General features: G+C 34.5%; 1 protein-coding gene across 1 annotated transcript in view; it reads right to left on the reverse strand.

The window, feature by feature from the left end:
• Positions 1-6,739: 6,739 nt before the first annotated feature.
• The window catches only part of LOC107785370 (brefeldin A-inhibited guanine nucleotide-exchange protein 5), a 58,725-nt gene continuing 37,860 nt past the window's right edge, over positions 6,740-27,604 (reverse strand). The window contains exons 26-34 of the mRNA XM_075219804.1: positions 26,289-26,455; positions 26,113-26,191; positions 25,936-26,035; positions 25,678-25,853; positions 24,804-24,923; positions 15,900-16,036; positions 15,444-15,789; positions 14,276-14,371; positions 6,740-7,190 (exon numbers count right to left, since the gene is read on the reverse strand). Coding sequence (XP_075075905.1) covers positions 7,128-7,190; positions 14,276-14,371; positions 15,444-15,789; positions 15,900-16,036; positions 24,804-24,923; positions 25,678-25,853; positions 25,936-26,035; positions 26,113-26,191; positions 26,289-26,455 — 1,284 coding nt within the window. The 3' untranslated portion in view covers positions 6,740-7,127. The remainder of the gene's footprint in view (positions 7,191-14,275; positions 14,372-15,443; positions 15,790-15,899; positions 16,037-24,803; positions 24,924-25,677; positions 25,854-25,935; positions 26,036-26,112; positions 26,192-26,288; positions 26,456-27,604) is intronic.

Consider the following 27,604-nt stretch of genomic DNA (forward strand, 5'->3'; position numbering starts at 1 on the left):
GATGGATTCTACAAACCTTCTAATTCCAGCATTACAGACACCGCCGGACGGTGACCTGGACGCTGGATTTTACTCTCTAAAATTCTCTAAGTGTTTGGGTGCTACATATACCGCCAAATGGTGGCCATTGAAATACTTCGGCCAGCTGTCTTCAATTCTCGCTCCAACTTACTCGCTTTCACTTCTTTTTATTCCAATTACGTCCTACACAAACAAACCTTATTTAGCTCAAAAGTACTTCTAAAACAATACAAACCCACACGGCCACACCAAATATACACACAATGTGAGGCACAAATTACAAATATGCTTAAAATATTTATTTTTAACCAAATTAGTATTAGTACCCGTGTGATGCGTAGACACAAATATCAAATTAGAATTTGAGTTATTGGAATTACCTTAAAATTTAAAACTTCCAGATAACATGTTTCTTTTTATTTATATTTTTATTTTATATCTGTAACAATCTATCTTCTTGATTTAGTACTTGTATTTTATTTTGTGATCAATATTAAATAATACTAAACATATCACGTTTGTGATATGTCTTGTTTGAGCATATTATTTAACAAAAATTTTACTACCACTTTATGTTTCACCGCAAATTCGAATAAGTCTTATCCTTCTACATTTTCACCCAAAACAACTCTCTCTTTAATCTTTGCTTATAGTTATTGCATTATCTATTACTTAATAATGTTATATTCATGTGATCTTTTATTAGCTTACCAATTGACTTGATATCTTGCTATTACCCTTTTGATAAACATATATAAATATAAATTTTTTTATTCCTAAAATTTAATTTATTTTTGTACTTTTATCCTCTTATGGAACTCTATTTTCATTTAAATCTTTCAATAATATTTTTGAGTATTATTTAATTATTTAATATACTTATACTTAATTAATTCAAAGTATAAATATTCTCACACTATCTCTATTTTCCTCTTTATACATCCTCTTCCCTACTATGAATTTTTAATTAGTTTTTTACATTAATATTTTACCAATAAACAAAATATATAATATCACATTTTATTTTAAGTTATAACTTTGAATTAGTTTAAAATATTAATAGATAATTTTTTTATTATTATATTTTAAATCTATTGAATTTTCTTATAATTATTTTTGTATCACGTGTAATTAAATTTTCTTTCTCTTTTAACGTTAGGATACAAATAGACTTTAATTTCCGTTCATAAAATTACCCACACGAGATATTTATTTTGTATTTCCGTAGTTTTAATTTGTTATCCAATTTTTATTTTTTTTATCTAGTAAAACTTTAATTTTGTAGTCCTATCCATAGTTTGAGCGTTTCACCATAATTTTAATCTAAATCACAAGTTCCAATCGTCTTTCCCTTCTATTTCTAATATTAAATATTTTTAAATTTTTGATTATTGCTATTAAGTTACCTAATATATAATATTTTATTTTCTTATGTGGCTTTCATTAACATGCCTCTTTATTTTATATCATAATCTACTTATATCATTTAATATTATTATATAAATAGATGTATGACTTTTTAATGTTGAAATAAATATTTATTTTATTTAAAATTAATACCCAAAATTATCAAATTGTTTAAATTTATTAATAATATTTTTAAGCATTATATATTTACTTTATTTTATTTTTTAAACTAATTCTTAGTATAAATAACCTTACATTATCTCTAATTTATTAATATTTGGTTTTTTAAAATTTTTTAATCTATTAAACTTCAGTTATGTAGCCTTATCCACATCATGACCATTTTTTATCATACTTAAAAAAAATTATATCAAATTTAAATAAGTTTTATTCTTTTTCGTTCTTTATGATAGAAATTTTGATTTTTTTCTTTGTTTGTTTCTCATTTTGCTATTGTATATTCAATACTTAATATTATTAACGTTGTCATATGCTTTTTATTAGTTTACTTGAATTTAATACCCACTTTTATCACATTCATTTTAATATAATATAAATGATAAATAAAAATTACTTCAATAGTAACTTTGACTCTATTGCTCATATTCTTAAATATGAATTTTCTTATCATATTAAAAAAAAAAAAGTCCCATCTCAAATTCAAATATATCTTATTTTTCTATTTTCTCCATTGGACCACCTTTCTAAAAATCATCTTATACTTTCAAACTTAACCTAGCAATACTCAGTTCAAATATTAATCGTAAAAACTCTAATTATTGCAACAATATTTTCACTATTATTTTAAGAAATATTTATTTATGTATAAAATATTTATTGTCCGAATTGTCAACATTAATATATCTCTCATTATATATATATATATATATATATATATATATATATATATATATATATATATATATATATATATATATATATATTACTATTTAATTATTTTTCCTACCATAATTGAATTATACACAAAATTTAATTAAAGATACCTATAGTAATGTATATTGCTCACAAATAAGGTCAGATACAAAGCTTGTACTAAATAAAAAATTATTATTCCAACTTAAAATTAATGTGTAAGATACAAAATAAAGATTTAATTAATTCTTTCTCAAAAAAGGATACCTACCATAACTGAATTATACACAAAATTTTAATTAAAGATACCTACAGTAATGTATATTGCACCCAAATAAGGTCTGATACAAAGTTTGTACTAAATAAAGAATTACTATTTCAACTTAAAATTAATGTGTAAAATACAAAACGAATATTTAATTGATTCTTTCTCAAAAAAGGATACCTACCATAACTGAATTATGCATAAAATTTTAGTTAAAGATACCTACAGTAATGTATATTGTACCAAAATAAGGTCAGTTACAAAGCTTTATCAATTAATTAAAATTCGTCACTACCATAATTATACAAAAAAATGTTAACTAAAGTATACTACTAATAGAGATTTGTATCATAATTGAAAAATAATTCTTATTGAACTACTACTTCCATTAATTATATTTCCATTTATAATTCAAATTTTTAACGTTGTCTTAAAATTGCCAAGTGACTTTTTTTAGCTTGCCGCTTGGCTTAACCTCATGCTTCACTACTCTCCTTTTAATATAATATAGATAGATAGATAGATAGATATAGATATTTAATTTTTTTTACATTGTATATAATTTGTATATTTTATGTAAGATCTTATTTTGTTGCTTGAATTTTTTTAATTTTTAAAATCAATAAATCTTTAATATCTTAAATAAATTTTTATTTTATTTTATATTTTAACTTACTCCAAAGTATAGATAGTCCTATGTTATCTCAGTTTACGTCTTTCTATATTTTTTAATTTTTTCTACTATAGTTTTTAAATTAACTTTTTACCTCCATATTTCTAGCTAATATTGAAGAAAATCTATGAGTAGATTATTATATGAACTAAATATAGTAGATATGGATATAAATATACATATAAATATAAATATAGATAATATATTAAATTTGTCTAAGATCTATCTAAATTATATATAAGATTCATTCAACTACTTCCATTAATTATGTTTCCATTTATACTTTGTAATTATATATATTGTCTTAAAATTGCCAAGTGGCTTCATTTTAGCTTGCTACTTGGATTAATCACAATGCATACTACTTTCCTTTTAATAAAATATAGATATCAACGTGTACACGTGGAGCAAAATTAAAGTGCATTCAATTTAGTCCTCGAAATCAATTTTGTTCATGAATATGTTTAGCATCACCTTCCTGAAAATTGAAAAGTCTATAGTTGGTTGAGAACAAAGACCGATGAAAATAATGTCAATTGCTTATCTATTTACTTCTTCAATAACTGTTTAATTACATTACTGTATATCGCTTGGAAGCTTATATAATTTGTTTTATCTTTTTAATAAACTATTGTCATTGAGGAATTTAATGAAAGTTATATATGAAAACAAATTGTAAAAATAGTACGGTAGAGCTAGTTTTCGGACTGGTCATTCAAAAATAGCCAGCGTTTACGAAGTCAATGAAAAATAACCACTATTTTGCTGCAATAGAGACCGGTCCAGCATAATATACTGGAGTTCGGTGCACCTATGTATGAACTCTAGCATATTATACTGGACCGGTATACTTTGCTGACTCCAGTATAATATACTGGAGACTGGAGCATCGGTGCTCCAAACCCCAGTATATTATACTGGACAATTATACTTGCTGGAACTCCAGTATATTATGCTGGAGTTCTAGTGTACTTATGCTGGAACTCCATCATATTATGCTGGAGTTCCAGCATACTTATCCTGGAACTCCACTATAATAAGCTGGAGTTCAAGCATACTTATGCTGGGACTCCGGTATAATATACTGACGTATTTTCCGGGTTTTGAATAGTGTTTTCTCTCAAATTTATCTTTACATGAAAAGTGATTAAATTTCGATTACTTTTGAAACTGGACTATTTTTGAACGACCAGTTATAAATTTGGCTATTTTTGAATTTCTCCCGGTTCTCCACTGTGGCTCAAGAATGGAGTAGGCCAAAACCAAATCAGCTACCACAAGTCCACTACCATGTGCCTTCTCCAGTGGCTTCTTGAGCAGCTGCAAACTGTTTATGTTTTCAAGTATAATGTGACAATATTTAAACATAATGCAATTAGGTTGAATCCCACATTATTTCAGTATGTTGTACAAATCAAAAACACAACCTTGCCTGATTATTCGATAGGGGTTTTGACACAGTAACTCATAAAAATAAAACTATTTATTGTCTATTTATTTGTTTTTCTATCCATAAACTAATTACATTTCCTACCTATAGTAGGTTTTGTGGGGAATTTTTATTTATTCTTCAATTCTTTTTTATTTCTATGCTTCTTTTCTTTTCTTTTTCCTTTTTTTTTCTTTTTCCTTTTTCTTTTTTTAGTTTTCTTCTTATTTTTTTTCCTATTCTAATTTCATTTAACTTTTTTTTTATATTCCTTTTCTCTTCATAATCTAATTTCATTTACTATTTTCACTATTTTTTATTATTCTTTTTTTTATATTATTACTAAAGAAAAATCAAATTGTGTACCAATTAAATATAGCTAATACAACCAAAAAATTATTAACTAACATATGATACCAGTATAGTATATAGCTATACCAACAAGGTATACAACTATACGCAAAGAGTTAAAAAAAGTTTAATTTAATTATTAAACTGAAATAATATCAGTTGTCAATAAAAATTTCAAAAAATTCTAAAAAGATCTAATTGTAAGAGTATATTGTTACATTATATAGCATACTATAATATTTTATATTTTTGCACTTTCAATTTGTCTCTCATGTTGGGTACAAGCTTAAAGCAAATTAAAAGGAAAAAGACAAGTGAATTTACGAGTAATAAGTATACTATTATAGTATATTGTATACTATTACAACATATTATTACAGTATATTGCATATTATTACAGTATACTATAACAATATATTGTATACTATAATAGTATACTGTTGCAGTATAACTATATAACTATATACTCCTATAGTATATTGTATACTGTAGCAGTATACTGTTAGGTAACTGTGTTCTTCTTCGATTATTACAATATACCGTTGCAGTATATTGTAAACTATAATAGTATACTGTTGCAGTATAGCTATATACTCCTACATCATATTGTATACCGTAGCGGTATACTGTAGCTGTGTTCTTCTTTGATTTTCAACTGAAAATTTCGATCTCAATTACCTCAAATCAGCTCCAAACGCTATCAAATTTCAGTATGAACTTCTAAAGGTATTATAAACAATATTTAATAGCACTTACTTTGAATCAAACAAGAAATCTTCAAAATAAAATTTTTAAACTCTAGAGCTTCAAGTCCAACAATGGTGAATATTCAAAATTTCAAATACACATAAAAATTTAGACGGAGAGGATCGACAGCACAAGGTAAAAAGGGAAACCTTTTATCTCTCCCATTTAGTCAAAACAAAACAAAAGAAGAAACGTCATGCCTAACGCTAACACTTTCCACCTACCTACACTCCGTCGCCTTTCTCAAGTACCACAATTGCAGCTCATATTTCTCTTTAACAACAGATACCATTTCCCAGCTGTAAAGCAAATCAACAACATTATGGATTCAGAGTCACTACATGTTTTATTATCTTCTTCACCGTTGGCAGAACCAATTACGGCTTCGATATCTTCTCCCTCAAATCTCCCTTTTCTTTCCTTGATTCTCCACTCCATAGTACCCAATATCCCACTAAGCACGGCCTTACCAATGGTTCCTCCGTTAATTTTAACGGCCAGTTCGTTGACAAAGATGAGACTCTTATCTTTGTTTCCGAGAGATCAGGCTTATTCTTCTTGTATTGATGAATATTTATGAAAAGTAATACTCCTTTAGTAGTACAAGAAGACGTATACAATGGGAACTTGGAAGTTAGAAGGTGCCGGGTAAATGGTTTGGGCCCCATGGATAGGAGTAGTAAATAATTTGGGTCTAAGCATTAAAGGGTAAATAGTTTAGAATTAATGGGTATAAAGTAAAATTTTCTCTATTCGATAAGGCTATAGGCTTACCTCAAAGTCTTTACGTTTTTACCAAAACCTAATAATTGGTTCAAACAAGATTTAGTGCGATTGGTTCGCTTTATTTGGTCGGGTTAAAATTCATTTCATAGCCATTCTACTTATAGCTCAAACTACCACCGTTGAATACATGCAAGAATTGCTACAGGTCCAATATGCACCAAAACAGAGGATCCAAGTAGAGTTATGGGATGCCAAATAAGGAAGCTGTATACAATAAAAAAGATAATAACATTGGTTGCACCCCACAATGGGCTATAATTTACTAAATTACATGTTTACATTTTTTGGACATCACATGTAGAGGCTTTTTATCGTGCCGGCCTCCCCTGTGAGGCCAAATGATGGTCAATTGTCATTTTAATAACGATGTACATCCATAAAGTGTGAACGGGATCATATTCCAGGAGGGAGATTGTTCTATAACCCCTTAAATCTAACCTGAAGAAACTATTAAAATATGAGATGCTGAGAAAAGCAGTAGAGAAAAGTATTACAGCTGCAGTACATCAATTATTACTCCAACCTCTCCCAAGCTCTTCATAGAAGATCCCGTCTCACTTGGCTCTCCATACGTCTTAAGCCAACAGCGGGTTCAACTGCATGTTAAAAAGATCTGCAAGGGATCCACGTACATCCATCTGAAGTAGAATAGACCATTAGCAATAGGAATTGCGGAAATCGACGGCTAACATCAAATTTTGAAATTATACTTGTGCCATAACCATTCAATTTATTAGATCTCTCAAATATCCACATAAAACTATTACTTTAATAGCATGCAAGCAGAAAAAGGAAAGTGAGTAACCACTAGCATTAACAGGAAACTGAACTTAAAGGTTAAAGGAGTGTAAGCCAATCACTTAGGAGAAGCAAAAAATAGAGGGCAACATTTAACTCTTCTTGTGGCCAAAAGAAGAATCTGAAGAATAGATAGAAGTTTGTGTCAGACCTTGTAATTTTTGCCCTTCGTCAATTACTAAGACCCCCTTTCTTCCTTCAATTACTAAGAATGCACAAGATATTTAAAGAGGGCAACAAAAATCATCTGTGTTAGCAGTTTGTTTTTCCTTTAGTTAAAAGTTAGTTAGAGAATCAGAATCCATACATTTATTAATATTTTATTAGCAGTAAGTTTCAAAAGTCCTTTTGCTTGCTCTCCAACCAAATATCTTCTAACAAGCACCCTATAAAAGTCAGTGTTGAATGTAATGAGGTAAAGGATCCCAAAAGAATGAAAATTAAAGCCTATGAATTAATATTGTCATGTTTGACGAGTAATGTTCATAAAAGTTACAATAGTACTGTAGTGTACTTCATCGCCAAAAGAAAAGGGGAAAAGGAAATATGATAGCACTCTATGATGGCACAACCATTGAGGTAGCAGTAATTTCTAGTATTGATGTAGTACAAGTCATGAAAAGTCATGCTGGAAGCCCTTTTTTGCATTCTATCTAAGTTGAATTAAAAAATAAAGTTAACTGCAACAAGTCCTTAATGTTAAAGAAACAGCCCCCCCCCCCCCCCCCCAACTCCAAAAAAAAAAAAAAAAACTACAGTTTGCTGCATTTACATCGTTAAACTTATAAACATGTAATAATGTGCCTCTGACAACCTCCTTTTTCAGCCAAAAACATGAAGTCGGTGTATCATGAAACTAACATTGATAGTAGCCTTAAGAAGGATGCAATTGATCCTAAAGACTAAGGTTCCTACTTAGTCAATCCTTAGTTAGAGATCGAACAAACCCTGTCAAGCCTAAATTAAAGATTGAATAAATAAATGCAGGTGAGACGTTGAAGTACGCAGATCCAAGAAAGAAACCTCTAACTAGCTATTATGTTTGAGTTATATATATATATATATATATATATATATATACTATATTAAAAGCACGAAGGCCCTTAACGAAATATCGTTCGCCTTTTTTACCCTTTAAAAAAATATTATATATTGGATAAAATAGTAATACAAGTTATTTGCCTAAAATTTAGGACTTCAAAATTAACTATATTTTGTATATTAAATACTTCCTTGTTTAAAATAGGTATGAATCCTAATTTATAGGACTTACTTTTATCACGTTTGTTTTCCATTTCTTTTATTAATAAGAGATAATGTGCTTATTATATTTTCAATTCTAGATTATTTAATAAAATACCTATAATAAAAGACTAAAATTTAAAACTAACGCTTTTTTCCATTTTAAACTTGATCTTTACAAGCAAAAAAGAAAATCTGAAGTCCCTCCAAATTAATGTTAATTATTATATAAAAATACTTCATTTAATAAGTCATTTAATTATTTTTATAATTTTTAGAAGTTTAAAATTAATAAAAATTTTACTTATTAATTTTTTTTATTATTTGGACTAAAATTTCTAATACTTAGAACTTTAAAATATTAAAATTTTACTTTATATAAATCATTCACTTAAATTATGCGGGATGCCTTATTCACCGGACTACTCTTTTTTCAATTCTAATTCTAAGTCATTCTCTGGAGTTAATATGTCATGGAAAAGTCTTCTTTCAATTATACATTCTCTCACAAGCTTGCTTTAGTATCCTTTTAAATGTATTTTTTTATTGCTATTTAATTTGATTTTGTGATCATATGAAAGTTGTAGATTATTAGTTGCCTGATTATATATTTTAAGTTATCCTTCAGCACTATTTAGGTTTTTAAGGATTTGTTCTTGCTGACTGAAAAAGGAAGCATGATAGCTTGTAAAATTAAAATTATAAGGTTTTTAAGGACTTGTTCTTGCTGAAACTGAAAAAGGAAGCATGATAACTTGTGAAACTAAAGTTATAATATTATTAAACTGAAATAAATTTTAAGTTGAATTATTGACTTATGATTGAGGATTTTTACGAGAGCTTCTTTATTTATTGAGTTATTATGCACATTTAACATATATAATTATCTTTAGGAACTTATACTTTTATTTTATTATTTAAACACGAATTTTAAATAAATTAGCACTCATTGAGATAGAATACATGTGCATCGCGCGTACCTTGAGACTAGTATATATATATATATTCCAGTTTGAGCCTAGGATTGCACGGCTTTAAAACGTGAAACTATGGTCTAAGGCTTTGCTTCCTTATATACGCAACATCTCTCTTGTCTTTTGTCTAAGGTGTTACAGAAAAAGGTATGATGTTTAATGGAAATCATGGTTGAAAACAAAGAAATTCATTGCTATAAGTTTTAGTTCTATATTGTGAGAATGCATGGGAGAAAAATCTTATTATTAATTAAAGTGTTGTACAACCCTATTTATATACAGTGATTACATAATAACAGGTATCTACTTCGCGATGTAGGACACTATATACATGACTAACTACTTAACACTCCCCCTCAAGCCAGTGCATATAAATCATATGTACCGAGCTTGTTACAGATGTAACTAATACGAGAACCAGTAAGAGACTTAGTGAAAATATTTGTTAGTTGATCATTCGACTTTACAAAATTTGTAACAATATCTCCTGAGAGCATCTTTTCATTGACAAAGTGACAATCGATCTCAATGTATTTAGTCCTCTCATGAAACACCGGATTTGACGCAATATGAAGAGCAACTTAATTATCACACACCAGTTTCATCTTGTTGATTTCTCCGAACTTCAACTCCTTGAGCAACTGCTTGACCCAAACTAGCTCACATGTTGCCCTAGCCATGGCTCGATATTCGGCTTCGGTACTAGATCGAGCAACTACATTCTGTTTCTTGCTCTTCCAAGTGACCAAATTACCTCCTACTAGAACACAATATCCAGACGTAGAACGTCTATCAGAAGGTGATCCTGCCCAATCAGCATCTGTGTATCCAACAATCTGCCTGTGGCCTCGATCCTCGAATAGTAACCCTTTGCCTAGAGCTGACTTCATATACCGAAGAATGTGAACTGCATCCCAGTGACTATCACAGGGAGAATCCATAAACTGCCTTACAACACTCACCGGAAAAGAAATGTCTGGTCTAGTCACTGTGAGGTAATTCAATTTGCCAACCAACCTCCTACATCTCGTAGGATATCTAAGAGGCTCCCCCTATCCAGGCAGAAGCTTAGCATTCAGATCCATACGAGTGCCAACAGGTCTGCAACCCATCATTCCAGTCTCCTCAAGAATGTCTAAGGCATACTTCCGTTGTGAAATAACAATACCTGAGCTAAACTGAGCGACCTCAATACCTAGAAAATACTTCAATCTGCCCAGATCCTTAGTCTAGAGGTGCTGAAAGAGATGCTGCTTCAGATTAGTAATACCATCCTGATCATTGCCAGTAATAACAATATCTTCAACATAAACCACCATATAAATACACAGATTAGGAGCAGAATGCCGATAAAACACAGAGTGATCAGCTTCAGTACGAGTCTACCGAACTCCTGAATAACTATGCTAAACTTACCAAACCAAGTTCAGGGAGACTGTTTCAAACCATATAGTGACCTGCGCAATCGGCATACAAGACCACTAGACTCCCCCTGAGCAACAAAATCAGGTGGTTGCTCCATATAAACTTCTTCCTCAAGATCACCGTGGAGAAAAGCATTCTTAATGATTAACTGATAAAGAGGCCAATGACGTACAACATCCATGGACAAAAAGAGACGAACAGATGCCACTTTAGCCACGGGAGAGAAAGTGTCACTATAATCAAGCCAAAAAATCTGAGTGGATTCTTTTGCAACAAGACGAGCCTTAAGCCGATCAACCTGGCCATCCCGACCAACTTTGACCGCATATACCCAACGACAACCAACAGTAGACTTACCTGAAGGAAGAGGAACAAGCTCCCAAGTGCCACTCGCATGTAAAGCAGACATCTCCTCAATCATAACATGTCGTCATCCTGGATGAGATAGTGCCTCACCTGTAGACTTAGGGATAGAAACAGTGGACAAAGATGATATAAAAGCATAATGAGGTGATGACAGACGACGATAACTTAAACCAACATAGTGGGATTAGGATTAAGTGTGGATCGTACACCTTTGCGGAGTGCAATTGGTTGACTAAGAGGAGACAAGTCCACATTAGGTGTAGAATATGATGCAGGACGTGAATCACCTGGGCCTGATGCTGGACGTGGACAACGATGATAAGTCAAGAGTGGTAGAGCTGCAGAAGGTTGAACTGGACTAGATGGTGTAACTGGAACTATAGGTGGTAGAACTGGAGCTATAGGTAGTGGAGCTGCAACTGGAGCTATAGGTAGTGGAGCTGCAACTGGAGCTGTAGGTGGTGGAGCTGCAATTGGAGCTGTAGAGGAAGATGAATGGGAGATAATGACTGAATCTCCAAAAGATGAACCGGTACCACCTCAGAAATATCTAAGTGATTACCTGGACCTGTGAAGTATGATTGGGTTTCAAAGAAGGTAACATCAGCGGACATAAGGTACCGCTGGAGGTCAGGAGAATAGCATCGATACCCCTTTTGCGTTCTCGAGTAACCCAGAAATACGCACTTAAGAGCACGAGAAGCTAATTTATCTTTTCCTAAAGTAAGGTTATGAACAAAACACGTGTTTCCAAAGACACAGGGTTGAAGAGAGAACAAAGGTAAGTGGGGAAACAGGACAGAGAATGACACTTGATTTTGGATAGCTGAAAATGGCATACGATTAATAAGATAGCAAGATGTAAGAACTGCATCTCCCCAAAAACACAACGGTACATGAGATTGTATGAGTAGGGTATGTGCAGTTTCAATAAGATGTCTATTCTTTCTTTCAGCTACCCCATTTTGTTGAGATGTGTACGGACAAGATGTTTGATAATAATCTCATGAGAGTTCATAAACTGCTGAAATGAGTTAGACAAATACTCTAGGGCATTATCACTACGAAATGTGCGGATAGAAACTCCAAATTGATTTTGAATTTTAGCCTGGAAGTTCTGGAAAATAGAAAACAACTCAGACCGATTTTTCATCCGAAATATCCAAGTGCACTTGGAATAATCATCAATGAAACTGACAAAGTAGCGGAATCCCAAGGCAACTGACTCGACTAGGACCCCAAACATCTGAATGGATTAAAGTAAAAGGTGACTCTGCTCGATTATCAAGACGCCGAGGGAAATGGGAGCTGTTATGCTTAACAAGCTGACATGACTCACACTCTAGAGTGGACAAGTGAGATAAACCAGGTACCATTTTCTAAAGTTTTGACAAATTGGGATGTCCCAACCGTTTATGTAATAAATCTGGTGAATCGGTAACAAGACAAGTTATTGAAGGAAGACAAGATGTGAGTCCATGTGATTTTGCAAGGATAAGGTAATAAAGTCCATCTGATTCACGCCCGGTACCGATGATCCGCCCCGTACTATGTTCCTGTATAAAAACAAGGTCATCAGGAAATATAATAACGCATTTAAGTGATTTGGCTAAGCGACTAACGGCTATGAGATTAAAAAGACTATTAGGAACATAAAGAGTTGAATCTAAACGTAAGGAAGAAAGTGGGCTTGCTTGACCTATTGCAGTTGTCATGGTTTGAGACCCATTGGCCAGTGTGACTGTTGGAAGAGATTGAGAATATGAAATACTAGTGAAAAGAGATTTGTTACCAGAAATATGATCAGATGCACCTGAATTAATGACCCAAGACTCAGAGGTTGAAGATTGGGAGACACAAGTCACGTTACTATCTGTTTGAACAACGGAAGCTATCCCTGAATGTGTTTGTTTGCATGCTTTGTACTGAACGAACTCAATATAATCCGGTAAAGAAACCATATGGATTGAATTCAATGCATTGGATCCAACGGATTGTGAGTTAAAGGCTTCTGATACGAATGCTATTATAATATTGCGCCGGAAAACTCATTGTTCATGCCGGAAAAATAAAAAAGTCGTCGAATTTTGGTGTAACATGGATGGGTGGCCTCGAAAACACCTTGCAACCAAACTTTCCTCAAGAAGGTCTGCCAGAAAATGGCCGGAAATAGCTGCACGCGCCGGCGCGTGGGACAAACGCGCCGGCAGATCTCTCGCTTCTGAAAGCGCGTGTGAGTGCGTGAGATCTCCTTTGCCGGAGATTCTTGCTGGGGTTTGCTCGCCGGAGGATTCTTAACCTTGTGGTGGTGTTGGTTTTTGCACAGCACCAACTGAAGAAGGATTGACGCCGGATAACCACCGGAATTAGCGCAGTGACTGTTTTTTGTTTTTCTTTCCCGGAGTCGCTAGTATTTTTGCACAGCGATGAATCTCTCACACTAGCTCTGATACCATGTAAAAATGCACGGGAGAAAAATCTTATTATTAATTAAAGTGTTGTACAACCCTATTTATATACAGTGATTACATAATAATAGGTATCTACTTCCCGATGTGGGACACTATACATAACTAACTAATTAACATATATAATCCAATTTATCTTCAGAACCAGTAGGTGGATCTTCTCCAATAAACCAAAACAGAAAGAGTCGCATTACTTGTGATAGGGAGTAATAAATTCATTGCTACAAGTTCTATTCAGTAGGTTGATCTTTTGCAATAAACTAAAGCACAAAGGGTCACATTACAAGCAATGTGGAGAGTAATTTCACGTGCAACCCCCACATTAACCACGATCATTATAAGATCAACTAATATGTTATTGCCATTGCAGAATGCGCTTCTTAAGTCAGAGCTAATATTCAGAAATTAATTTACTTCTTTTGTATATTAACATTTTAGGGATGAGATTACCTGATCACAGCATACAAGTTTAGTAATCAAAGGATAGAACTCTCTAAGGTGACTCCTGAATATTTGGCTGTTCATAAAGCACATACCCCTCAGCACCTGAAAAACAATTAGAATAAAAAAATGCATGAGAAATCAAAAAACCACTACTGAAATCAGAATCCAATTGTATGAATTCCAAAACTCCAGAGAAGCAAACAGAAATTTAATGTATGGCGGAACTCAGAAAAGTGAAAATCCAGCACAAACCAAGAAGTACCATCAATGCATCAGTACCTCATGAATTTAAAATAATAATTATGTCAGAAGGAGAAAAGAAATTCAGAATGAAATAAAATCTTCAAAATGAGAGTTTCAATGATTTTGATAGGAAGTGAGGAACAGGGCTCTATTTTTCCAACACAACCTTTTTCTGTTAGAAAAAATGAGAAATATGTCCAAAAGGAAACAAGTACCATTAGAAACCACAATATTTTCAAGGTTATAATATCTTAACAATAAAGGAAATGATGCTGACAAAGACTGATGGTCAATTGGGTTAACAGAATTGGTAATGTGAGCAAAACCACAACTTTGGTATGAGAAGCAGCATCTTCCAAGTTTGGAATAATTGATGAGTAGATACCCTAGCAAGGATATCAGAGTTGTACATCATAAATTACAGCTTGTTGGCTGAGAATAATTCTAAACCTCTATCTCGGTTGTGGCACTACCAACATAGCCATATATTGCAATCATAAAACGTGTTTCTTGTTGAATCGTGCGACTTCATCATCCAAAAGCGTAAACAATGAGAGCGGGACACTTCCATTTATTTAATTATTTCTTAACCACACCCTCATGTGAAAGCCTAATTCTTTTTATTAGACCAAGTGTGCAGAAATACTCTTTGTTAATGGTGGTGGTAGTAGGACTTGAACCTAAAACCTCTCCGCTCTGCTACCACGTTAAATTGTGTGACCACCTCATCTAAAAGCTTAAACTACTATAAAGGACACACTTCCATTTGTTCAATTATGTATTAATAGTTATGTATCTTTACAACTTACAAAGGGAAAAAAAGTGGTTTACTATAAGTGAGCTACTAAATATTACTGTGCTAATTAATTGAAAGCAGTTAAATGACAATAAAGACAAAACTAGAAACTTCAAGAAATCATGCACTCCCTACCTTAACAATGATCGGAGAACGCAATTCCAGAACTCGATGAACATCCATATTAGCACTCTCCGCCGTGCAGGACTGGAAGTCAGATGCCTCCCTCAGAACCTGTCCACAAAATGACACCAGTTTCTCTTCTGCAATTTGTTGAAACTTATCTTCTTCAATTGATCCCGACTGTTGAAACTTATCGTTAGGAGCTGCATCATTATTCATCAAACTATTTCCCTTCTGAGCAACTGTGGTCTCAGTTGATTCTTCCCTTATAGAATTAATCCCATCTGTTGTCTTTTGTAAGATATCAAGATAGATGGAAGTCCCTGCTAATTCCTGCCGGAGAAGATTAAATGGTGGCCTGTCCAACAATTAGCTAAATCAACACACAAGATGCTAGCAATTTGAGAAATATAGGTCTAACGGGAGGAGAAAAGAATTTGTGGAAATAACATAGGAACTGATGCCAACCTTTCAGCAGGTATTTGGCGCATCCGCAATCTGAGATTGGAATAAGAATTATATGATGCAGCAAACTCTAACACAGAGAACAAAATGTCCATTATAGTTATCTTGTGTGTTGGCTTCAACTTGTTCCAGTATTTCTTCTGCATGTTTGAAACACATCAAAAAGGAGAAATAAGAGGAGCAGAAAAATATTTTCACAAATGCACTATAAAGTTTGCTTTATGGTTAAAGTGGCTCATGGAACTGAAATCTGAAATCCAGAGACTCCCAACCCATTTGAAAAAAACGACTGCCACTCGAAAACAAACTATAGGTAATAGCTACAGCTGCCAAGAAGACACTCCATCATGTTCAGAATGCAGTATATTCACAGTTCTCACATCATATAGTAGGCAAGATCATAGCAGGTTTACAAGTGTCCTCCTATGCATGTCTGTCAAACTTAGGGGTGGCAAAACTAACCCAAACCCATTTGACCCGCCCAACCCGCCCAAGCTTTAATGGCTTTATGCTAGAATGATTTTGCAAATGGGCTGTTTTGGGCTAGCCCATGTTAACCCATCTAGAATCATCAGCCCAAATGGACCCATGATGATGCCCAACCTTGACCCATGGAAATGTTCAATCTTAGAGTTCTACCTTGACCCATGTTCTGGAAAATATTTTCTAATTTTCCCATGTTTGGTTGATATCCTCATAAAGAAATTACTAATTTTATTGAAATGGAAGAAAATACTTTTTCTACAACATGAAAAGAAAATATTCTTTTTGTTGAAATAAAAGAAAATACTTTTTCTACAACAGGAAAAGATAGTACTCATTTTGTGAAAAAGAAAATACTTTTTTAACATCACGAAAAGAAATTATTCTTTTTGTTGAAACATGAAAAAAAAATACTTATTTTATTGAAATGAAAGAACTTTCTACATCATAAAAAGAAAATATTCATTTTGTTGAAATGAAAACAAAAATACTATATCTACAACATTAAAAGAAAGTACTCTAAATAATATTTCTGTTAGGGTGGGGGACGGGGGTGGGTGAGAAGGTCTAATTTTACTACTTTTTTATTATTATGATCTTTGTTAGTATTAAAAGATGAAGAACTATCAAATAAAATTCTAAATCGAAATCGAGGAAAGAAATCATTTGGCATGAATTGACATTTATTCAAAAACATAAGTTAATTTTTATACATGCTTGTTTTTTTTTTTTTTTTGAATTGGTAACTATTGTATATATTATAACAATCAGTACATAGGTTGCACTAAAAACCAAATTTACATAGAGAGAATTTATAGATATTCTAATTTGAGACCTAGCAGGATCCTAGAATGTCTATGATTGTCAATGTATCTTCTGTGTACATCTGTTTGCACCAAAAACAAAATAGAAGAATACAATTGAGTTTGATCTTCTGCATTGAGTTGCTTCTATCTTCAAAACATCTAGTATTCCTTTCTCTCCAGACTGTCCACCAAATACATGCCGGAACAGTCCTCCATCTATCTCTACTAGTTGCTTCAGCTCCAGCTTCTTCCCAGCTATATATGACATCTTTAATCCTGAATGGCATTGACCATGAGATACCCCTAAGACTAATAAAGATTTTTCATAGTTGGTCTGTAATCTTGCAGTGTAGAAACAGATGGTTGACAGTTTCTGCATTTTCCCCACACAAAAAACATCTTGAACACATAGAAATTCCCCTTTTTATGAGATTATCCTGGGTTAAAACCGCCTCCTTTGCTAGTAGCCAAGTAAAGCATGCTACCTTGTATGGAATCTTTGTTTTCCATATATGTTTCCAAGGCCATGTATCTACCTGTTGATTATCATGATTCAAAATCTTATATGCATCCTTCACTCGGTAAATCCCTTTGTTGTACCTCTTCCACCATATTGAATCCAAACCTTCCTGTAGTTCTGTAAATGCTTCCAGCTCTTTGTAGAGTTCAGTTAGTCTTGTTATCTCCCAGTCATTCAGCTGTCTTCTTAGAGCTATTTCCCATCCTTGACAACTCCTCATATCAGCGATTGTCTTATGCTGGTTTTGTGCTAAACCGAACATATCTGGGTATCTTTCCTTTAAGCTTCCCATTCCTAGCCAGTTATCATTCCAAAATGATGTGTTCCTTCCGTTGTTCACTCTTATGGAGGAGTGATTCTTCATTATTGGCCAAAGTTCTCTGATTGATTTCCACACACTTACTCCATATGATGTACTGACTTTTTTTGACACCCAGTTGTTTTCTTCACCATACTTGGCTTTGATCACTTTGACCCATAAAGATTGGGGTTCTTTAGAGTACTTCCATAACCATTTAATTCTAAGAGCCTTGCTTTGATTCTTCAAATTCCTTATCCCTAATCCACCTTGTTTTTTATCCATTGTTGTTGTCTTCCAATTGACCAAATGGAAGACCTTTTTCTCCTTATTGCCTTGCCAGAGGAATGTTCTTCGGAGTTTGTCCAATCTCTGTAAAATGCCTGATGGAATTGGGAACAAAGACATCATGTAAGTAGGTAGAGAGTCTAATACTGAGTTGATTAGAACTAGCCTACCCCCCAATGATAGATACTGCGATTTCCATCTTGACAACTTCTTCTCACACTTTTCTATGACTGAATTCCAGATTTCTTTTGATTTGGATCTTGCACCAAGAGGCATCCCCAGGTAAACAGTTGGTAGGGACCCAACTTCTCCTCCCAATATTTGAGTCAGTTGCCCCATGTTGTTAACTTCATTAATGGGAAAAATGTTGCTCTTTCTCCAATTAATGTGTAATCCTGATACACCTTCAAATAAAACCAAAATGATCCTTAAGAATCTAAGTTGGTCTTTTTCAGCATCACAGAAGACTAGAGTATCATCAGCATATTGGAGATGTGTGATCTCTAGATTGTTAGCCCCACTCCTGTTTACCTCAAAACCTTTAACCCAACCACTGACTTTAGCCGTTTTGATCATGTTGTTCAATCCTTCCATGGCTATGATGAATAAAAAGGGAGATAGAGGATCACCTTGTCTGAGACCTCTGTGTGAGTGAAAATAACCTTTAGTACTTCCATTTATAAGAATGGAGAATTTCACAGTAGATATGCAAAATTTCATCCATCTAATCCATTTTTGCCCAAAACCCATTTGTTCTAACATTCTTAGTAGGAAGCTCCAGTTCACATGATCATAGGCCTTCTCGATATCCAATTTGCATAAGATTCCAGGTTCTTTCTTTTTTATTCTTGAATCCACAGCTTCATTGGCAATCATCACTGCATCAATTATTTGTCTTCCTTTGATGAACGCCATTTGTTGAGCATCAACAAGTTTCCCAACCACCCTCTTAAGTCTTTCAGTTAAGACTTTTGAGAGCAGTTTGTAGAAGCTCCCTATCAGACTGATCGGTCTGAAATCTCTCAATTCTTTCGCACCTGTCCTCTTTGGAATCAATGCTATATATGTTGCATTGAAGCTTTTCTCAAACATCTCCTGTGAATGGAAGTTGTTAAAAGCCGCCATGATATCTTCCTTCAAAATGTCCCAACACTTTCTGAAAAAACCCATTGTGTATCCATCTGGACCTGGAGCCTTGTCACTTGCACACATCTTCAGGCTGCTCAGCACTTCTTGTTCCTCAAAGTTACTTTGTAAAGACTCCCTTTCCGATTCAGACATGCTTGTAGTATTTTCGAAATTGACTGTTGGTCTCCACTGTTCAGGTTCTGTGTATAGCTCCTTGTAGAATTCAATAATCTCGTTCTCTATTCTTTCTGGATCCTCGATTACTTCATGTCGAATCATTATTTGGTCAATGTTGTTGTTTCTCTTGCGTGCATTTGCAGTCCGATGGAAAAATTTTGTATTCCTATCCCCTTCTTTGAGCCACAAAGCTCTTGATTTTTGTCTCCATGCACTTTCTTCATTCTTGAGTTGCACCTCAATCTCCATTAGAGTAGCTGCTTTCCTGACTGATTCCTCCTCTGTCAACGCTCTTAGTTGTTGCGTTGTCTCAAAATCTGCTAATTGACTTAGCAATTTTGATTTCTGCAGTCCCAGATTGCCTTCGTAACTTCTGCTCCATCCTTTTAGCTTGCCCTTGAGAGCTTTTAACTTGCAAGCTAAAATGTAATCAGGTCTTCCTGAGAATTCAAAAGATCCCCACCACTCTCTAATTCTGTCCTCAAAACCTTCCACATTTAGCCACCAATTTTCAAACTTGAAATATGATTTAGCTTGTTCCCACACACCGCAGGTGAATGGTCCGAAATCAGCCTTTGTAGGATAGTTTGCTTGATGTTTCTGAGTCTTACATCCCATTCTTCTGAAATGAGAAATCTATCAATTCTTGAAGCCGCTGTATGATTGTCCCCTTTGAACCAAGTATAGTTTCCTCCTTCAAGTCGAAGATCTATCAGCTCCATATCTTCTATAAAATCCGAAAACTCTACCATCGCTCTGGACCTCCTTGAGCATTCCCGTTTTTCAGAAGAGTACCTTGTAACGTTAAAATCGCCACAAACCGCCCAAGGACCTTCCATCAATCCCCTCACTGCACCAATTTCACTCCATACTTTTTTCCTTTCTATTCTACAATTTGGGGCATACACTCCTGTTATGTGACATTGAAAATTCTGTAGAAGAGCGTCAAACTTGCATGTCAAAGTGTATGCACCAATCTGTAACACCTCCCCTTTCCATACTCTGCAATCCCATAACATCAAAATCCCCCCTCTCGTGCCGCTAGCTTCTAAACTTGCATACCTAACCCATCTACCACCCCATATTTGCCTGACTATTTCCTCTATATCCCCCTCGACTTTTGTTTCTTGCATGCAAATAATGTCTGCCCTCCAATTCTGCACTTGACTTTTTATTATCTCCCTTCTCTTCTTATCATTTAGACCCCTTACATTCCAGGAAATTACTTTGATCCTCATATAGAAATAATTGAAAGATCTCTTCCCCTACTCCTTTTCCCGTCACTCTTGAATTTGACATCGAAAGAAGTCAAACCCTTTAATTCCAGTGATCCTTTGAATCTTTGTTTCTTCACCTCCAACTCTGACTCCACCCTTCTAACCTGTCTGCAGCTGTCAATTTGCATTAACAATTCCAGTGCTTCTTCTTCATGTCCTTGGAAATCTACTCCAAACATTTTCCCCAATTTGATCATATTTTGATGGACCCATATTGTTGCATCCATGTCTTTATCCAATAAAGGATTGTGTTGCTGAACTGCTAAAGGATTCACCTCCTCAATTTCCCACACTTGAATAGGGCTACATTGCTTTAGATGTTCCAAAGTACATCCCACGTGATCATTCCCCATCTTTAAGTTTATGCTTTGCTCCCCTTCCTTCTGTTTCAGTCTTGCTAAATCTACTCCACCTTCTGGCTGACTGCAACTGGAAATTGTTTCCTTTTGCATACTTTGACGATTCACATTAAGGTTTTGCTCCCCTGGAGATGACTCTTTTGCTCCCGAGTGAGAAGGTCCTCCCATTTCCTCGATATAAGGCTTCAGCCCAGTATCAGAGAGCTTACACGAGAGGTCATTAAAAATGACTTGTGCAGCCATATCGGGGTCATAGGATTTCAGCTTGACTTTTGACCCTCTACTGTTTTGATTCAACGAAGTTGAACCTTGTGTAAATTGACCACTTGCCTTTCCTTTACCATTGTTTAGCTCATACCGTGTCTTTCTTTCAGCCCAGATTGGGATGAAAAATTTGGTACCGTCTCTTACAATCCCCACCTCGTTGGGAGTCTTCCTGCCATCACCAGCAATTTTGATTCTTGCCCACTTGAGGTGGTTTTTGAGATCAGTTTCTTCTTCTGTAGCTAGCCAACCCCCACAAAGATCTCCTATTTCTTTGAAGATCTTTTGTGACCATAGATGTACAGGAATCCCCATGGCTCTAATCCAGCATGTTTCCTCAATTTGTGAGTTTGGAATGCAACCGGCAGTATGATTCCACCAATCCAGATGAAGCTTGAATTTTTTCCATCTCCATTCTCCTTGCACAACCTGCTCTGCCATGAATCTGTTTGGAAATTCAAAAAGAAACATGTTTCCTGTCATTTCATAAATGTTTACTCCGTATGCTTTGTTCCATGACGCACTAGCCCATCGCCTTATGTCTGCTAAAGTGGGTCTCTCATTGATTTCTTCCCCAAAAGACCCGATAATGCATCTTTTTAGTAAGCCTGTGTCCTCTCCTCCAATAGGGTCCAGAACAGAGATACCGCCATTGCTCGTGCTGACCCTTGCCTCTCGAAGCGTATTGGATTGCCATTTACTCTCCTTAACTGCTTGGGCATAAGGGAAATTGTCCACAGTGTTTTTAGGTGGTACTATGGGATTCGACTTGATGGTCTGATATATGAATCTCTCTATCTTAGCTGCTATGTCTTTCCAACCAGAATTCAAAGTTAACTCTGGGATTATAATCACTGACCTCCCTTCTCCCTTCAGTGAGAGAATACTCATATATCTTCCATGGGTGTTAAATTTCCTAGTGCAGAAATGTTCTGTCAATTGCTCCTTGTACTTCCATCTCTTCACTAGATTATTTTGATCTGTCGACGCTTCTTTAAGTGTAAAGCATATCCATTCCATTGCCTTTCTACCCATGGATGATCTTCTCATCATGTTGCGGCTTCTCTCCACCCATTCAAACCAAATGTCTTTATTGGAGTTCCATCTGGTGATGTCAAAAGATTTGAATCCTGCGTTGAAATATATCCTGTTGTCTCCCATATTGTACAAAACAACTGTTCAGGTTCTGGAATTTTAGGGGTTGTTTAGAAGTTATCACAGTGAGCTTTAAAGCTTGACAAAGAAGAAAAGAACCCGAAATTTCTGAACAGAGAAAGGTTCCCCGCCACCGGAAAAAATAAAAGTTGTCGGAATTCAGAACTAAATGTATGGATGTGCTCGGAATTTCCCAGCGAGTGTTCTGTCCAAAACGAAAATTTTGAAAATTGGCCGGGGTTGAGCTCACGCGTCGGCGCGTGGGGTTTGCCTCGCCGGAAAAGAGCCGCGCGTGGCGGCGCGTGCGGGGTTGTTTGTCGGAGCTGTTTTCAGAGGGTCGGTCGGAATTGAATATCCGTGCTAATGGTGTTTATGGATTCTCAAGATTCCTTTTTCTCAGGCTCCTCGGGGAGTGTGCCTGAGAGCTCAAAGAAAGTAGAGAGAGAAATTCTGTTTTATGATTTCTCTCCAGAACATAGTACATGCTTGTTTTAAAGGTTGAGAATATTGCAAAGTTTTGGGCCAATTTGGGCGGGTTGGGTAACAACCCATTGTTTAGCCCATCTTGACCCAGCCCATCTTGACCCAAGTGAAATTTGGACAGGGTTGGGCAATGACCGATTTAATGAGGCAACCTATCTTGACCAGCCCAAATAGCCTATTTGCCACCCCTAGTCAAAACTCTTAAGTAGTCAATCTGTTCAAAACTCTTTTAAGTTGTGAATGCTTTTAAGTTTCTTGTTCCTTCCATTATCTCAATTGATTACTACCAGAAGACATGTGTTGCACCTAACTTGTAATGAAAAATTCAAAAATTATGACTTACCAGATTTTTTGAATATAAAATGTCTTGTCTGAATCAGTTTATTCAGTTAATGACTTAAACGATACATTGCAATCAGAAGATAAATCAAATTCCTAGTGAGTGATTAACAAACTGTAACAACTTTCCATATACAGATAACTAATTCCAATTTCACCCTAATAATAGGGAATTGTACTTTAATCATTCTTCAGGGGAAAATAAGGGCAAAATCCAAAAACTAATATAAGTAGAAAGCCTTTAAACTCCATATATAATCAGCTATTGCCATGCAAAATGGGGCAAGGTTAGGACAAGCCAGCTGGACGGACTGAAAAATTGCACAACTTTTGTATCTATAATATAATTTTAAGTTGAACCAATGCTCTTTCATCATTCCAAATGCCAATCCCCGAATATATACACGACGGAAATTTAGCTGTTCTATACGAGTTTGGTTATTTTCAAAATGAAAAATAAAAATCTAAAAGTTTTATTTATGTATTATAAATCTACAGGTGCAGATTTTTGCTAACTAATAGCCAATTCTGAAGAATCAGTGCCCGCACCCATTCAATAAAGGCATTTCAAGCCAAGTGAAGGATCCATGTAAATAGTATAAGATCATTTCCATTTAGGTATTGCCATTTTTCACTCATCAAGATTTAAGGATCATTCAATTCAGAGATGATTTCTTCTCTCATTTTCTTCAATAGTTTCTATTGCACACAACCCTCTATGGTGCCATATATTGAGAAAGAAGAAAAAACCATATTTGATGTTATATTTGGCACATTTTCTCATTTTGGGGGGGAATTAGAAAACATTGAATGATTATACTTCAAAAAATTTCCATCCCTTAGCTTTATTGATTTCCCTGTGGAAATTGAAAATTTTATCCTCAAAAGTGGTGAGATTTCCAACAAAAAAATAGTAAAACAGCAAATCAATATTTATGTGCTCATAAAAATACCTGAAAGAGCTGTCTTACAAATGAGGTAGCATTACACATTGAGGGTAAATTTCAATATGGAAACTGCAATGTTTGACAACAAACGTGGAAACTACAAATTTGAATCAAGCAAGACCTTTGTCATCTCTATAAGACTATAATACAGAAATGGCACTTGAAGTTCTCTAAGCCAAATAATTGTAATCTGACAGGGAACAAAATAAGGGTAGTCGATGACTGGTAAAGAGAGGATTTTTACCAGACTGTTGTCAACTAAGCATCAAAACACATATTTTATCAATATCAGAAGATATTGCAATTTGCAACAGCTCCAATGATTTCTATACTAGCACTGGAAAGACGATCTTAGTACCCGCTGTTAAAAGCATGAGCAATACCTGAATGCTATCAATAGCGCTGAGAAGTAGCAACTGTGTGATGCATTTGCTCCTAATAGTAGCCAACATTGAACTTTCATCCTCATCTCTTGCCTCAGGCTCCGTATCATCAGCTAATAACTATACATCAGATAGAGTAGTAAACAGCAGAAACAAATCAAAATAACAGAAAATGATATACCCAATCGAAGTGTAAAATAGCTAAGCAAACAAGTTACTATTGCATTGCAATAACAAATGTAACAAACATATTCACCTTTTATAATACTTTCTTGGAATGATGAAGATACAAGAAAGGATATCAAATAAGACATCCACTGGAAGTATTCCCCTTAGAAAATGTGAGAAAAGAAAAACAAAACACCTTTGGCAGGATACTTCTTGAAACATTAGAATCATCCTCTTTTTGATAAGAAAGGATATCAATATAACAAGTACTGTTAAGAAGTTTCCTGATTGAATATCGTAGTTTGACTAGAGAAAAAAATCTTGATTAATGCAGTAAACGGAACAATAGCCCTTTGTATTATAAGAGTATATTAGTAAGTAAATGACAACTTATTTGCAATTTTACAGAAAATCTTACTATTAACCATCACATAACACATCATACTGGTATCGCATGTGAGCTTCGAGTTAACAGAGACAGGTCTGCATACATGTGCATTAACATAGTGACCAACGAAAACCTGAATTGTGTACTTAATATGTTGTTAAGTTCATACAAAAGGGATTTCTAATTTGAGAATTCTATTAAGAGAAACCTCATGGGCTCCATTGTTCACTGGATTTTGACAAATAAACTTTTTTCTTAAACATTTCCAATTTACATACAACAGTGAGGACAGCAAATTAGCCCAAAATGACGCAATACCTTTGATGGTGAAGTTGGCAAATTATCAGAAGCCTGAATTTTTGGTTTAGAAGTGAAACTTCTGATGAAGCGGTTGTCCATCATATTTCCCATAATTTTCTGTCCTATTGTTTGACTACGCTCAAGACCTTCTGGAACAGTAGGTTTCTCTAATCTCCCAGAAGGTGAGGGCATACCTATAAAGACATTTCTCTTTAATTATTTGCAATATAATTCCATTAGGAAACAATGAAAATGGATAATTTCCTCAGTGGCAACCTCCTGTTTCATCCAAATCAGCACGGGAGTCCGTTCCACGATTGTCGTCCAGCAAGTCTGATGAATGGCCACCACCATTTCCATTTTCAGCAATGTTATGCTGATATTATCCAATGACTCAATATTAGCAAAAGTTGGGGATTCATTATCAGCAGTTATGATCTCTAGATTTCTTACCAATACTGTATGATGCTTTGAGTTCTCAAAACCCAAATCATTGAGAAGTTCAAGGGGTTGCGTTGCATATGAAGCATTTCTGGTACATACAATAGACCAACTATATCATGAGCACAAAATAGCCAACCAGAAAGAATAAAGAAAGATCAGACAACTTAATAAAAGTGGAATTGCACCTGATGCTTTCCAGCAAGGTATCCCAATCATTGTAACTAAATTGGTGTCCACCAACTTCAATAAGATGCACTAATGCACCAAGAGAGATGGCAACTACAGACTGATCACTTTTTTGGGCACAATCTAACAGCAAACCCAGCAGTGGGGGAAGCATGAAACACACATTCTACAAGAAAACGCTCAAATTTCAAAAGTCAGAAAATAGAGATAGCATGCTTTAGTAAAGAATATCACATGATCAATTCCACAGTTCTTCCTCATAAAAGAAAAGGGCATAAAAAATGTATATCATACATTGAATTGTGGAAAAAGAACCAAATACCAGTCTGCTGTTTAACATAAAACATAATCTGCTGTTGTAGGCTTGTACTAAATCGAAATGTTATTTACACTGTTGTATATCTTTAAAATAAGACCTCAGAATGTAAATAAATTACAAATGATCTGTATGCAAAACACACAGCAGTAAACCTAAACATGAGACTCCTAAACAAATTTCACTATAGGGAATGAACTGCAACATAAATAACAGAGGATTTGTGTGCACAATACACATCACAGTATACTTTCAAGTTTCAACATGAGACACCTAATCAAATACCAATATTTGGTATGAACTGCAACAACAACAGAGTCAGAGGCAACAATTGAGAGCTCAAGTAAACTGAACGGCAAGTTCTATAGAAAAGTTATAAAACCAACCATGTTATACAGGAGTGAACGTTGGGCCTCTAAAGTCCAACATATCCACAAGATGAATTGTCGGAGATGCGGATGCTAAGGTAGATTGGTCATACAATATTTGAGAAGATTAAAAATGACCACATTCGGTAGAAAGCGCAAGTAGCACACATTGAGGAAAAAATGACAAATGTTGCTTGAGATGGTATAATGTTAAGGTCCCGCGATATAGATCGTGTCATAGTGATTAGCTGCCCCTTTTTCCTTATTTCGATTCCTTAATCTACCTATTGTGAATAAACAATCAAACTCGTCGAAGGGAGTTTGAAACCCTAGAGCTCGTTCGGAATAACTCCAATCCTCTGTAGTTCTATGATAAAAGGTGGCTCAGGGTTTTATTCCTTTCGTTTCTGTTAAATAGGACTAGACTTATAAGTTATTATTACAAGAGTAGGAAACTTATAATTTAAGCTTCATAAAAACAGAAGTACGTAGAGAAACCTATTCTAGAAAATAATTAAACAGAAAATAAATAACTACTAAAATAAGAGACCTAGGCCTATTGAAATACTGAATTCACTTATTGCGCCTAGCATAGACACGTCCCACAAATGAGTCTATAACATCTCCCTCC

Source organism: Nicotiana tabacum, chromosome 8 (assembly GCF_000715075.1).
Source record: "Nicotiana tabacum cultivar K326 chromosome 8, ASM71507v2, whole genome shotgun sequence".
NCBI lineage: Eukaryota > Viridiplantae > Streptophyta > Magnoliopsida > Solanales > Solanaceae > Nicotiana > Nicotiana tabacum.